We start from the raw sequence: 14,053 nt of genomic DNA on the forward strand, positions 1-14,053 counted from the left end.
CATCTGGAACCGTTCCAATCGTCTCTTAAGTCTTTTCTTACCCCCGGTTCAATACGCCCTGGATTCAGTGGCTAGTTCGTTGCTCGCGACAGTGTAACAATGTCCAGTCTATTACCAGAGCTTATTTCAGGCAATTTTAGAGCACGGCCCCCCCCCCCCCCTCACCCATGCTCGTAAAACGGCCCTCGAAAGAAAAGAAATTAATATAGAAAATTTTAACTTTTAGCAGTGCCCCCCCCCCCCGAAATTTTCAAATGACGACCCCTAGAATTTTCAAGTGCCCCCCTCACCCCCCCCCCCCCCCGATAAAAAATAGTCTGATAGAAACACCGTCCATTACTTACTATTATGTAAAATCCAGTTTTTTTACTTTCAATAAAATTATGTTCAGGATATTACTTACATGAGAACTTAATATAGGTTTCATCTTTACTGATTTCAATGAATACACTAACAATATACAACCTGTAACAATGCAATGTTCATTTTTTAAATAATATAATGTTCAGATTTCTTATCCTCAACAGTGAATCATCTCTTTCATTATATCAAAAAACAATGTAGCATTTACCGTGCTACTTTTATTAGCCTAATGCTCATGGCTAATTTTGTTGAAGAGAAAAACGACATCGTTTATGTAAAACATATTTTGATTTTGATTCATTTAACATAATTTTAAAAAATCAAGAACTATGAAATACGATATTTCTAAAGAAGAACACATCCTTAATAACTAGGACTATGGAATGTTTTTATTTTTACACCTCCTGTACGTTCGCCAATGGGAATTATTTTTTTACTAACGGGAGGTTCATTACTATCACGAGAAAAGTTTGATGAAGTATAATCGAGGGCAGAGGAACAAGTTCATTTTCAAATGACCATCAATGCTTCTCTACTTCACGACACTACACTACACGACATGATACTCCCTCCCCTCACTACACGACGGAATCTCGGAGTATGAGATTGTCTATTTCCTGCCTCAGCTCCTCCGGGTTGATGGTGTAACTCCCGGAAGTCGTCGTTCTGTCGTCCTCCTCTTGGAAGCTGGAACGGTTGCTCCATTTGGGGTGCGACGGGTAAGTCCTATCCGAGTAGTGGTACGCTTTTTCACCAGGGGCGTGGGCGCCGGTTCCCATGTGGGAAAGACGCTCCGCGCTGACGCTGTTGGTGTGTTGGATGCTGGGGAAGTTCCCGGGGTTTCCTTGAAAGGAACGCATCATGGCGCCGTTGTTCTTGTAGGGCGCCGCCAAGCGGTTGGGGGAGTCTTGGGTCAGGGTGCGGGAGGAGTACTGATCCCGGGTGCGCGGGGGCAGCATCTGGCTCACCGGCCTGACGCTTCCTCGGAAGTTTGGGCGGCTGTAATTGCCCACCGGCGAGTTATCGAACTCGGATCTATTTTTAGAGCTATCGGAGAAATCCGAATCGATGCCGGAAGACAGCGAGCGGTGCGGAGACGGGTGGGATGGAGACTGTCGGATTTGCTTCCCTTTGTTGGAATTATGGGATGTCTGTCGTGATGGCTTGGGCGGGTTTAGACCGTTGTGATGCGGGCCGTATCCGTTGGGTTGGAGCACTTTGTCCCTGGAGTAGATGTTGAAATAAGGGGCGTGCTCTGCGGGGGAGAGAATTTTTTTAATTAAGTCACGAATTAAAACAAGTGATTAAAACAACTAAATTATAAAATTATAAAACTAATTACACTAACAAATAAAAACACTATAAATAAGTTGCTAATTACATTAAGAAACTAAAAATATTTAAATTTATCAAATAGTTACTATAAGGAACTAAAATACGACAAATAAGTAAGTAATTGGATTTAGCAACAACGACATTTCATTTGAATCCTTTACTACAATACTAAAGTACAGTTAGGCAGCTAAAGATAGTCTAAATGCATCTAGTATTACCCTTCTTTATGTTTTACAAATAAACTATAGCGTTATAATAAATACATCCTATACATATTAATAAATATAAAATTGTATAATTGCAAAAAAAAAAAAAAAAAAAAAAGAAACTGCTATTAGATTTGGCATTGAATAACATCATTAAAAATATCAATGCTAGCAATTATGGAAATATAATAAAAATATTAATTCCAACACGGTTTCAATCCAAAAAAATAAAAAAAAAATAAAGAAAAATAACATTCAAACTTAATTAGGAATTTTAAATGCAATGAACGAAACCTTATGAGACTTGGAAAAAACCAGGCCTTACAAGATACACGTTTTCATGCTTTAGTGCAAGGTGTTTTATTTAAGAAAAAAAAAACAAAAAACAATGAACAAAGATGTCAGGTTCGAGACCAACCTGTGATTGTATACCTGACATAAGTATGAGGTAAAGGGTTAACAATTACTGACTGAAAGATTGTATACCTGATATAGGTATGATGTAAAGGGTTAACCTTTACTGACTGAAGATATATAGTGAGAGTAAATATAATTGAAAGAGACAAACGCAAGAAGTAATTACTAGTAGATATCTTAACCTTTATGTAACTCTGTTTATTTTTCTTCTTCTGAAGATTAAGTTGAGAAGAGAGATAAACGACGAGATTAATTACGTTTTCTATTTGTAATGGTGAGGTGGTTGGTTGGGTTGTGGGGGAAGTGATGTGGATAGCAGGGGATGAAAGAGAAATGAAAAGGAGAGAGATAGATGAGGAGAAAGATAGATGGCTAAGAGAAAGAGAGTATAGAAGAGAGAAGACAAGCGAGGGGTAGAGCAAAAGAGATAGTTACAAGAGAGATAGAGAGAGAGAGAGAGCAAGACAGAGAGAGAGAGACATAGAGAGAGAGAGAGAGAGAGGAAAATAAATATTAAGAGAGCATATAAAGGGCTAATGACATGAAAAATTCGTGAAGTAGTAAGTTCCCTTTTCGAATCGACGGTCCATGGGGCAAGTGAAGTAGATTTCACCTGTTTCTTTGACCGTGTCATTTAAGGGAATAGTGTAATCAGTACTAAGCCCAGCCGCCTTTACTTCCCCTAATGTGAGTTACGGGTGTTCTACTGAAATGAACGCGGATTCGAACTCGAGACTATCGGGATAGCAGTCTAGCGCTCTACCGATTGACCACGTCGTCCCTCGAGGTTAGCGCACAGGTTCTAGAAAACACAAAGTGGCGGGGCACAAAATAAAGAAAGAGAGAGTGTAGATTAAAATAAAGAGAGATGAAGATGAAAAAAGCGATTAGCTACAGCTAACAGAACCAAATCAAGAAAGAGACGTCTTATCCACAAATATCCCAAACAACGTGTCTACATATTGGATTGGTTGGAACACATGGGCATTCTGGGATCGCTGGTTGCTTCTAAACATCACGTGACTAATTGGTGGTCTAACTGGTGGTCGCTAGAGCCCTGGACAATGGTCACGTGATTGCCGATAATTGGGCGGTCATCTAGGACTTAGGTTCTAGACGGTCATCTAGGACTTAGGTTATAGACGGTCATCTAGGACTTAGGTTCTAGACGGTCATCTAGGACTGAGGTTATAGACGGTCATCTAGGACTTAGGTTCTAGACGGTCATCTAGGACTTAGGTTCTAGACGGTCATCTAGGACTTAGGTTCTAGACGGTCATCTAGGACTTAGGTTCTAGACGGTCATCTAGGACTTAGGTTCTAGACGGTCATCTAGGACTGAGGTTATAGACGGTCATCTAGGACTTAGGTTCTAGAACAGTGCGCAAAGATGAAACGAACTAAGCTGTGCAAAAAAGAGAGATAGATAGAGAGAACTTAAACAAGGACAATCATTTTTCTAAGCGAGTCGCTGGCTGCGTGCATTAAAACGGGAACATGGTTGAGGAGGTTTTGAAATTCATCCATCGGGGTCGGCGTGGTCGAGTCGGTAAAGCACATGGTTGCTAAACCGAAAAGTCTCGAGTTCGAGATGAGGCTCGTTAGCTGGGGACAGCCACTCTTCTAGGGGAGACAACGCCAAAATTAAACAACTGCTGTCTTGTAGTTTGTACTTGGTTGGACAAAGGCTATGGAAGCAAATCCAAAAAGAAAAGCAGGCTGAAATCGGAGTTAACGGCCTCAATGGCGCATGACTAGTTGACACGTATACTTAATAAAACTGTTTTAGAGGGAATCCCTTCCACACTAAAATTAAAAACGAAGAAGAAGAAGATAAAAGATGGGGATATAGCCTTAACCCTAAGAGGTATATTAAAAAAAATGAGATACACAATTGTATTGCCCTAAAGTAGAACCAAAAAAAACGTACCTACATTAAAACATATTCTATAATTAGCTTTTTTTCAGTTATAAAAAATATAGTTGTCTGTTTTCTGCACACTTTTTGTTCTTTGTAGTCTTTAATTATTTTTTAACATACAATAATCAAGTTAGGCACACCATAAGTAACAGAATACAGTTCTCGTTAATTGACAGCCTTCTGTGTTAGAAATGAAACTCTCAGTGTAAATTGTCATTCCATAGGAATTTTAATGAGATTAAATTACAAGAACGATGCGTTAAAAAGTAATATAAGACATTAGAATGAAAATGCAACAATGTGTACATTTCAAGTTAGGAATGCATTTAGATTTAGTTATTAAAAAAAATAATTTCTGAATATATGACACGTTTGGTTCACCGTACTTTAAATAACGTCATTTCCGTTTCATTCAAGCCTTTATAGTAACTCAGCATAAAAAAAACAAAAAGTAATTAATCTACTAGATTTACGTTCATGAGAATAGACCCAGTGGAAGGCTAATTTTACCTTAATTAATTTTAATTTTCTTGTTATTTTAAACAATTTTAAATGTGAGAAAAAATATAGAAATACATTTAATGGAAACTTTTTAAAAACAAAACCGTATTTGATAAGTAATTTAATAAAATTGTGTTTATTTAAAAAAAATATATAAGGAGTGTTTTAATATGAGAAAAAAGGGGAAGAAACGCTCTTGCAGAATTCAAAAGGTAGACATACAGCCGGAAATGACGTCATAAACGTGGCTTCCATAGAAACAATTATGTTATGCTGGCTTGTTAGACATAACAAAAGAACGGTTGATTAGAGGGTTGGCAGAGGGTTGTCAAAACGGTTGTGTAAGCGGGTTGTCGAAGGGCTAACAAGCTGTTATGAGACCGCGTTGTCATGGGAGGTCTTGTTAGCGGGTTGTCAGAGTTTCGAGGGTGGTGAGAGGTTGTTCAGAGGGTTGTCACAAAGTGTAGAGAATAATAAGAGGTCAAAGGGTTGTATGGGGGTTGTTAAAAGAAGGCCGTCAGATGGTTTTATTAAAGGGTTGTCTTAGGGTTGTCACTAGGTTGCTGTAGCGTCTCCCAGAGAATAATCTTGGGTTGTTTTTTTTTCTCCGTGTATTGACAGATGAATATATAAGCGGGTTGTCAAAGGGTTGCCAGTTGCGTTTTCCTAGTGGGTTAGCCACATCATCAGAGTTTCTTCCAGGCATCTCTTCGGGGGAGGGGGGGGGGGTCTCCGCCCCTCCCCCCGAAGAAAGTCTACCGCCCCCCCCCCCCCGCCCCGAACGAAATGAAATTTATAGAGAAATTATATACTTTTAACAGTGTCCGCCGTCCGCCCCCCCCCCCCCCCTCGAAAAAAGTCTACCCCCACCCCCCGGAGAAAACGTCTGGAAGAAACACTGCACATCAGGCATAATAGTATACATACCACATTCTACTAACGCCCCTAAACTTAGAGGGCGGGGCTGGGCGCGCCTCTGATTGGTAGGTTAGAAAAAATGGGAGGAGACAAAAGAAAAAAAAAATTACACAACATGAAGGCATTGTTGCCATAAAAAATAACCGATAAACATGTAAACATTGACACATTAACACCAATTTAGGAATAGATTTTTTAAAAAGTTAATTAGTGCAAAATCTAATTAAGCAGTGCTCGCTCTAATGTGTGCAGAATAAAAAAAACGAAAGAAAGAAACGTAAGGCTAACATAAGCGTGATAATCTAATGCAGATCTAATGAAATACTAGACAAATGAGGCTCCTGTATTTAAAAAAAAAAATGCAAGTTTCTATTTTTTTTTAGTGTTAAAAATTTGAGCCTTCAGCTGATAATACAAAATATTTGACGACCTTGATCCCGACCCTAAAGCAAACGACCTTGACCCTATACAGACAACACCAAATACTGACCTTGAACTTCTACCCACCCACCACACCTAACCACATTACACACAAAGAAAAAAAAATAATCAAAAGTCCAAATACTAACCGGGATCCAAACCCGACCCCCTGTGGCTGCTATCGTCCTCACTACCCCCTCGACCACTGTCGCTGGGGTCGGAGCCCCCGCTGGACTCGCTGAGCGCATCTTCAGCGGCGCTCTTCTTCAACATCTCCATCAAATGGACCTGGAACGAAACCAAAAGATGGACATGGACTAGCGTGCTATTTTTTTGTACTGCACGGGGGCTCACGGTGACCCTAGATTAACATTTAATGTTAACTTTTTAAGGTGACCTTAGTTTAAAATTTAATGTTAACTTTATGAAGATGAACCTAGTTTTAACATATAATGTTAACTTTTTAAGGTGATCTTAATTTAAAATTTCCTGTTAACTTTTTGAAGATGAACCTAGTTTTAACATATAATGTTAACTTTTTAAGGTGATCTTAATTTAAAATTTCCTGTTAACTTTTTGAAGATGAACCTAGTTTAACATTTATTGTTAACATTTTAAAGACGAACCTAGTTTAACATTTAATGTTAACTTTTTAAAGATGAATCTAGTTTGACAATTAATTTTAACTTTTTAAGTTGACCTTAGTTTAAAATTTAATGTTAACTTTTTAAAGATGAACCTAGTTTAACATTTTAACTTTTTTCAAAGTAACTCTAATTTAACAATATAATATTAGTTTAAAATTATCAATGTTGACTTTGTTATTTCTTTTTTTAACAGAGCAATAGGCTACTATGAGCTTATTAAAAACAAATAATTAAATAGTTCAGTTTTACTTATCATCACAAAATAATGACAATAAGACCTACGTTAAGATAATTGTAATTAAATTATACGATATACATACATATTACATTATTTATTACAAAAACAAAAAAAACAACAACGTAAAATTAGATTATTTAATGTTTAAAAATAACAATATTGAAGCTATTGGTGAATATTTGTTTTGTTTGAATTTCTTCATCTTCTATTATAAGCTGAAGCAGTTAAGTAATGAATCGCTTGTAAATAAACACAAACAATTGTCATTGATCTCCCTTCTTTTACAACTTTTACGTCATTAGTAAAGGTACATAATTCGTACTGACTTAATCCAGTGAAGTCCCTGTTTAAAATAAAGGGCTCTTGCGGACTTGTTTTCGGCAGCTCTCTTTAGTCGAGACCATGTGACCCACGCAGCCTAACCCGAATTTGTACATGACTACCAAAAGGGTCAGTAGCAAAGGGGTCAATTTCAAAGGGGTCACACGAGCTAACATATTAACAGCCCCAGCTCCAATTTTAAAAAAATTACAAATTTCAATAAACCACATCATTTGATGAGAGCATTTTCTATAGATTTCTTTGCAATGCACGGCTAATTAAGATGATTAAGAATATCTTGTTCGTTCTATTAGAATATTTTTCTTTTCTTTTTTTTTTTTTTTTTGTGTTCTTCAAATCTATAAAGTTGGGTTTTTCCGTAATGTTGGCTGTATTGCTAAATCTGGTCAATATTCAAACGGCTTAACCATCACCTCATTATAAGTTTTGAAGTTTTTTTAAGAAGAATGTATGGATGCAACCATTATATATATATATATATATATATATATATATATATATATATATATATATATATATATATATCCCAATAAAAAGATAATGTTAGTGGTTACTAAACAGAAAATCTGAAATATCTTCGATTAAAAAAGGACCGATAATGTATGTATATGTATATGAGTGTATAACGGTGACCGGAAAGATTCGCAACGAAAAACTGCGCACACAAATGTGCATATGGGCATTTTTGTTTTCTTAAATCAACATTTGTAGACATTAACAAAGAATGACCACAAGTAGGTCCTAGATTGGAGCAGCAAAATAAAACACTTTTCTACGAAATATGACAAAATTAAAATAAATTAGTATCATTAATTTGTATTTGCACATCTTTGTTTGTTTGCGCAGTTTTCCGTTGCGAAGTATTCCATTTGCGGATTCATATATATATATATATATATATATATATATATATATATATATATATATATATATATATATATATATATATATATATATATATATATATATATGGATATACATAGAAATTGCAGTTCCGTGGCACCAACGATTGATATCCCAAGCAAATAAATACATACAAGCAAGCAAGCCTATGGCAAAGGATAAACTAGCAATTCTAAAGGAGGGAGGTTGGCCTAGTTGATTGAGAGGAGTAGGGGAAGGGAGAAGGTTTGGAAAGAAGAGGAGAAATGGAGGGAATCGTCTGACAACTCACCTCCTCCTCCTGCGGAGAGCGTCTGATGTTGGTTTGTTTCTCAGCGTTGACGGGAATATTCAGCGTGCCGTTTCCGTTTTTGGTGGCAGCCATTGTCAACTTGTTGGGGGAATTCTGGGAAAGACAAAAACAACAACGATAAAATTCCGTCAGTAAATATTTCGTGTCTTAGAGTTCTGAAGATGTTGATGTTAAAATCTGAATTAAAATAACAATTGTAGGCATGTCGTGCGAGATGCTGAATGAATGAACCCGATTTGTTTGATTAGTTTCTCAATGGTAATGATGTGGTGATGCTGATAGCGTGTAGACGTGGGTCATGGGACGGCGTGGTCTAGCGGTAGAGAGCTGGACTGCTAACCCGAATGTCCCGAGTTCGAATTCGGGTTCAAGTGGGTAGACCGTCCCTGAGTCCACCAAGCTCTACTTCACCTGACCCATGTTTCTGTACTGAGTTATACGCAAAATTGAACATAATGATTCCATATTTTCTTTACAGACTGTTTTTACCTTTTCTTTATATATTTAGTAACCCCAAAATAAAACCTGTCCAAAAGCACCCCCCCCCCCCTCTAGCAATCGACCTGAAGGACATTTTTTCTGAAACCCCCAATATGTGTTAAGTGAACTTGAGGGTGAGTTAGAAACAAACAAACGGACCATAGTCAATAAAAGCAATTTTCTTATAAAAAGTAAGATACGTCTGTTCGTTTATTGTTTTTATCAGGGCTTAAGCCTATACGGACTATCGGTTTAGTTTATTGTGTATTAATCGTAAACCGAATAACAGTTCGGTTTATTGGAGATTTGAGAAGTGGGTCTTAGGGGGAGGTGTTAATAATACCGTAGATCACAGTTGAGTTTATTGGAGATTTGATGGGGGTGTGCTTGGGGGGGGGGGAGGTGTTAGTTGACTGTTGATATCTTGATACCAGCTACATAACTGTCTTGTATCTCGATACGATAATCACTTCCTGATCCCGCGCTCGAGTTATAAAGCTGATAGTTATCTGCCCCTGTCGTGTTTTACGGGTGTATGTTTAAGTGGGGGGGGGGGGGGATAACTCACAACCATGGTTGGCATGGTTGTAGTGGAGTAGTAGAGTAGTGGCAGGGGCGCCTGGTTGGATCAACGACAGAGTTGCTGGCTGGTATATTATATTTTAGACTCCCTCATCAAAATACAAAAAGGTTATTTAACAAATATAATTTGTTTTATAGAACACATAGGTTTACGTCGGTAGACCAATACATCAGTGGTCCTTAACCTGGTTTGATCGAACCCTAGGGGTTCGGTGTTTCTGTCTCATTGGTTGGGCGGAGGTCAAGACACACACCCGACTCATATAATTCACGATCGGATTTTGTCAGTGCGGACGATATTGCCCTAGTAAGAAGGCGAATGCGCATATGAAACTGGTGGGGTTCGGTACTCGCACAAAGGTTCAGAACCACTGCATGAGATGGAATCAAAGTGTGTCTATGTGTGGGGGTGGGAGATGAATTAATACCCTTGTCTTACTATCGTGGGTGTACTATCGCGTATTAAAACAGCGGGGTTGAAATGGACGTTTCAATACGCACTACTGTTTGCATACCCGTACCTCAGTATAGAAAAAAAATAGTTTCGTTATAGATTTGTTTGATTTCCGGTTTGGTCTTTGGTCCATATAGAGGTGTACTGCCAATGTGGGGATACGGCTAATCCGAAAGTACTAAATAAGGACTTAAAACATGTGTGAGATTCACTTGTGTAAATAAAATCCCCCCCCCCCCCCCCTTCTCTCCATTTCGCAGTTTTATTCCAACGCCCCTGGAGGCTCGAAGGATCACCTTGGTACTTTGTTATCAGAATCTCAAACAATGTCCTATGGGCATTTACACATTCACACGTCTTTAAGCTGATTGACAGCAGTCGCTTAAGTGTTCGGCTTGCAGGGGGGGGGGGGGGGGAGAGAAAAATCTTTGAGACCTTTATTAGAATGGTGGATTGGTACTTTTGTCAAGCTCCAGGGTCGGATGTTTGTAAATAATTACTGCTACATCGTGGGGTGTGTATTGTATTGAAGATAAAAGAGTTTGAGCTTAATATCTGTTTTGTAGTGGTTCACTATAGGGTGAGGTTATGTTTAAGGCTAAAGGTATATTTAAGGGTAATATTACATTCAATTTTGTTATGATTAGCTTGAGGAAATGTAAAATAAATACAATAGCGTTGACAACATTTGCAGTATTTCGGGATTCAGGTTTAGGGTTTTGATCTGACTTAATTCTAAATCAAAGTTTGATTCTAAAATAATTCGGGATTAGGTTAATATTGATTAGGGGTGAGTGCAATGCGATTTATTACGGTTAAGGCGGGTCTTTTTTGACTTTAAAAATACATTTTTGGATGGTTGATTAAACCTTTTTGATATTAAGTTTAAAAGCGAAATTGAGATTTAAAAGATAAATCACTTGAAGAGTACAAAAAGTATGTAAACAAGACGCAGACAAAACGACACGTACGTGCAAAGAAAAGAAAAGTCTTTGAAAAAAAAATCTGAACGAGTCTAGAAAACTTCTAGACAAAGATAAGCTGTAAATAGAAAACCCAATAGAGCCGAATACCTTGAACTAGAACCTAAACACTCGAACCCAATGCCATTGAAAGGTAACTCATTTCTTCGCGCAGGTGTGCCCAGCTTACGGGTAGCGTATTCCACAGGTAAAAAAAAAACTCTTTGAATGGCCGGCGTATAAAAAACATGGAGGTGTACAATTTTACGGTCATTTTACGCATGACTGGCTCCAGTTTAGAAGGTCAAACCACTTCATCTAAATTTGGTCAAATACGGACAGGGAAAAGAAATCTTTTCAGAACAAGTTTGTCCATCTCTGCTTTTTTTGTCAGGTGTTTTGAAACGTTAAACGGTTAAATCGTGAGGCATACAAACTTTGTCCAAATGTTGAACTAGTTTATAAAACATTTCTGGCTTTTAGACACCTGAAGCTTAAAAGCAACGAGCAATGAAACTAAATATGAAAATAATTTCTTTCAAACTTCAACAAAAGTCAATTTAATTTAATTTTTTATTTTTGCATTCATTACCGGCACATGTAAGGTTTGTTTCTGATGAAAACCTGGGGTGGAAACATCCATTGGTGTTGTTAGAATACGTTCAATGTTTTAAACAATTTTTTTTCGTGCTCTTTAAATGGCATTTGAATCAACAAATTATCCCACAATGAGAGTCTAGGCACCGAAACAACCAGAGAGAGCAGACGATCTTAACTTCTGCCAGTAGTTTAACAAGTTCCATTGAGTTAAAGATGTGGAGTCAGTAACGTTGAGTCAGAGGAGTCAGTGAAGTGGAGTCAGGGTTTCGAATCTGAGGCCTAATTACAGAATAACCGTACCCTATGCGTGCTACCGTAATTAACGTAAAGCCTAACCCAATTTGTTCTAACCTAATTAAAGAAATGCCGGCTTTATATTCGCTACCCTTATTAAAGAAAAACCGTACCCTATATTTGCTACCCAAACTAAAGAAAAAACCGTACCAAATATTTGCTATCCTAACCGAAGAAAAGCCGTACCCTATATTTGCTACCCACATTGTAGAAAAACCGTACCCTATATTTGCTACACAAACTGTAGAAAAACCGTACCCCATATTTGCTACCCAAACCGAAGAAAGCCGTACCCTATTTGTGCTACAATGTAGCAGTACACCCCGCTACCCCAGCCCAGTCCCTGTAGGTACTATATTAGCCATCTTCGAGCGTGCGTATCAATATTTACTGCGATCAATCGATATCATTCACGCTACGACACCCAATCGGACGGGGTCTTTGATCGAAATTTTCTTGGGCGGAGAAAAAAAAAACTTTTTCTTTGGGTTCGTGCTTTGAAGAAAGCTTGCAAGAAAACGTAGAAGTTTGTTCTGGAGCGGTAGACGAACTAGGGAACTAGTATGACCAGTGGTGTTTTTGGGGTGTTTTAAAAGTGTATTAATCATGGGTGGTACAAGGTTATTAATAGACGGTGTGGACAGGGGTTGGAACCATGATCCATTAATTAAAACACTAAAAATTCAGAGGACACATATAAACATTTGGAAAATGAAACGTTGGGGGTATTATATTGACAATAAAGATGATTGCTTTTTATGTTTCTATTTGCAAAAAGCTGATTAAACATTTAAAAAATGATCTCATGTTTAGACACGTGACGTAGAGCACGTGATTTATCGTCTTCTGAGTTTAAACTTATCGGCCTTCAACAACGCCGGTAACGGGTGGAGTAGAGTTTATCTGCAACAATTAAAATATGTTACCGATTCACTTTTAAACAACAACAACAACAAAAAAAGCACTATATTAAAAACATTCCAACTGTTCCTAAACAATATTTTGTGTACCTAACACACCCCGATTTATATTACACATAGTCTTGTACGCTTAGGGGATTTCCTTTTACAATCAGCGCTAGACTCAAAAGATCTAGGTTTGGTTTGAAGACCTGCTTTGATCTATTCAACCTTTTAAAAGTAAGGCTTAGGACATCTATACCGAATAATAAGTATAGGGGAGCAGGGCGTGGGAGGGGGGGGGGGGGGGGGGGAGTCTTAAAAGTGTACCAGTAGTCCAAAACGAAGTTTGTTTTGATTTTAAAAGGTTAATGAAACCAATTAAAGTAACGAATTAAGCCTTATACTTTAAAAGACTCCGGGATTACGTTGTAAAATAAATCTACCTACGCCCTCTACCTGCACTCAAAGAACAGGCCTTTTAAAATATTCTTTAAACAACGTGGCTATGAGACAATACTAATTTTTAAACTGGCTGTCTAGTATGATAAATCACATATACTCAGCCGTCTCCTTTACTGTGTATTTACGATAACATTTATATACGCAAATAAAATGAAAATCACTAGAGCAGTGGTTCCCAACCTTTTTCGAGTGGCGACCCCCTTTTATAAAAAGTAAGTGACCCGCGACCCCCATAGAATTAAAAGTCCAAATTAGTAAGGAAATTCATAAACACCAAGATAACATTTTTCTAGCATAATTTTAATGTACATTTTTTATAACAGTTTTAATGCGATGGTTGGAACTGCATGCTATTAACTAGCCTGAAAATTTGCGGTTGGGTTTTTGTTAACGCCAACCTCATGTCATTCTCAACATTTAATCTATTTCTTTGTTTTGTTTTTAATTGGAGAAGTGTTGAAAATCCACTCTCGCAAAGATATGTAGACACAAAAGGAACTAAAACTCGAAAGGCAACCAATGTCACGTTTGGGTATGAATGATGCATACTGCACCAAAATTGTGTGAGCAGGTTTTCATTAAACAAAGTACGGGCCTCGGAATCATTCCGCAAATCCAAGAATTCATCTTGTAATTCATCAGGAATGCTGGCAACATCAAGGGAGGCAGAGAATGGGTTACGTGTCAATGCCGTTTCTTCTTCTTTCAGCTCAGGGAAATAACGCTGCTGTTCGTTTTCCAGAGATACAAGATGCCCAGAAATCTCCTCTTTCAAATTTGTATTTATCTCACAATCAGATTCATCCACCACACT

At 37.7% G+C, this 14,053-nt stretch overlaps 1 protein-coding gene across 2 annotated transcripts in view; it reads right to left on the minus strand.

The window, feature by feature from the left end:
* Positions 1-327: 327 nt before the first annotated feature.
* LOC131930180 (protocadherin-11 X-linked-like) overlaps positions 328-14,053 on the minus strand; it is a 55,511-nt gene continuing 41,785 nt past the window's right edge. The window contains exons 3-6 of one of the 2 annotated variants that reach the window (XM_059286597.1): positions 8,483-8,596; positions 6,231-6,369; positions 5,671-5,719; positions 1,529-1,618 (exon numbers count right to left, since the gene is read on the minus strand). In XM_059286597.1, the coding sequence (XP_059142580.1) occupies position 1,618; positions 5,671-5,719; positions 6,231-6,369; positions 8,483-8,596 (303 nt within the window). In that variant the 3' untranslated portion in view covers positions 1,529-1,617. Of the gene's footprint in view, positions 1,619-5,670; positions 5,720-6,230; positions 6,370-8,482; positions 8,597-14,053 lie in introns of both variants that reach the window. The other variant, XM_059286596.1, reaches the window with a different exon arrangement.

This window comes from Physella acuta, unplaced genomic scaffold, assembly GCF_028476545.2.
Source record: "Physella acuta isolate Inbredline_101_S28 unplaced genomic scaffold, ASM2847654v3 ptg001732l, whole genome shotgun sequence".
In the NCBI taxonomy this organism is placed as follows: Eukaryota; Metazoa; Mollusca; class Gastropoda; family Physidae; genus Physella; species Physella acuta.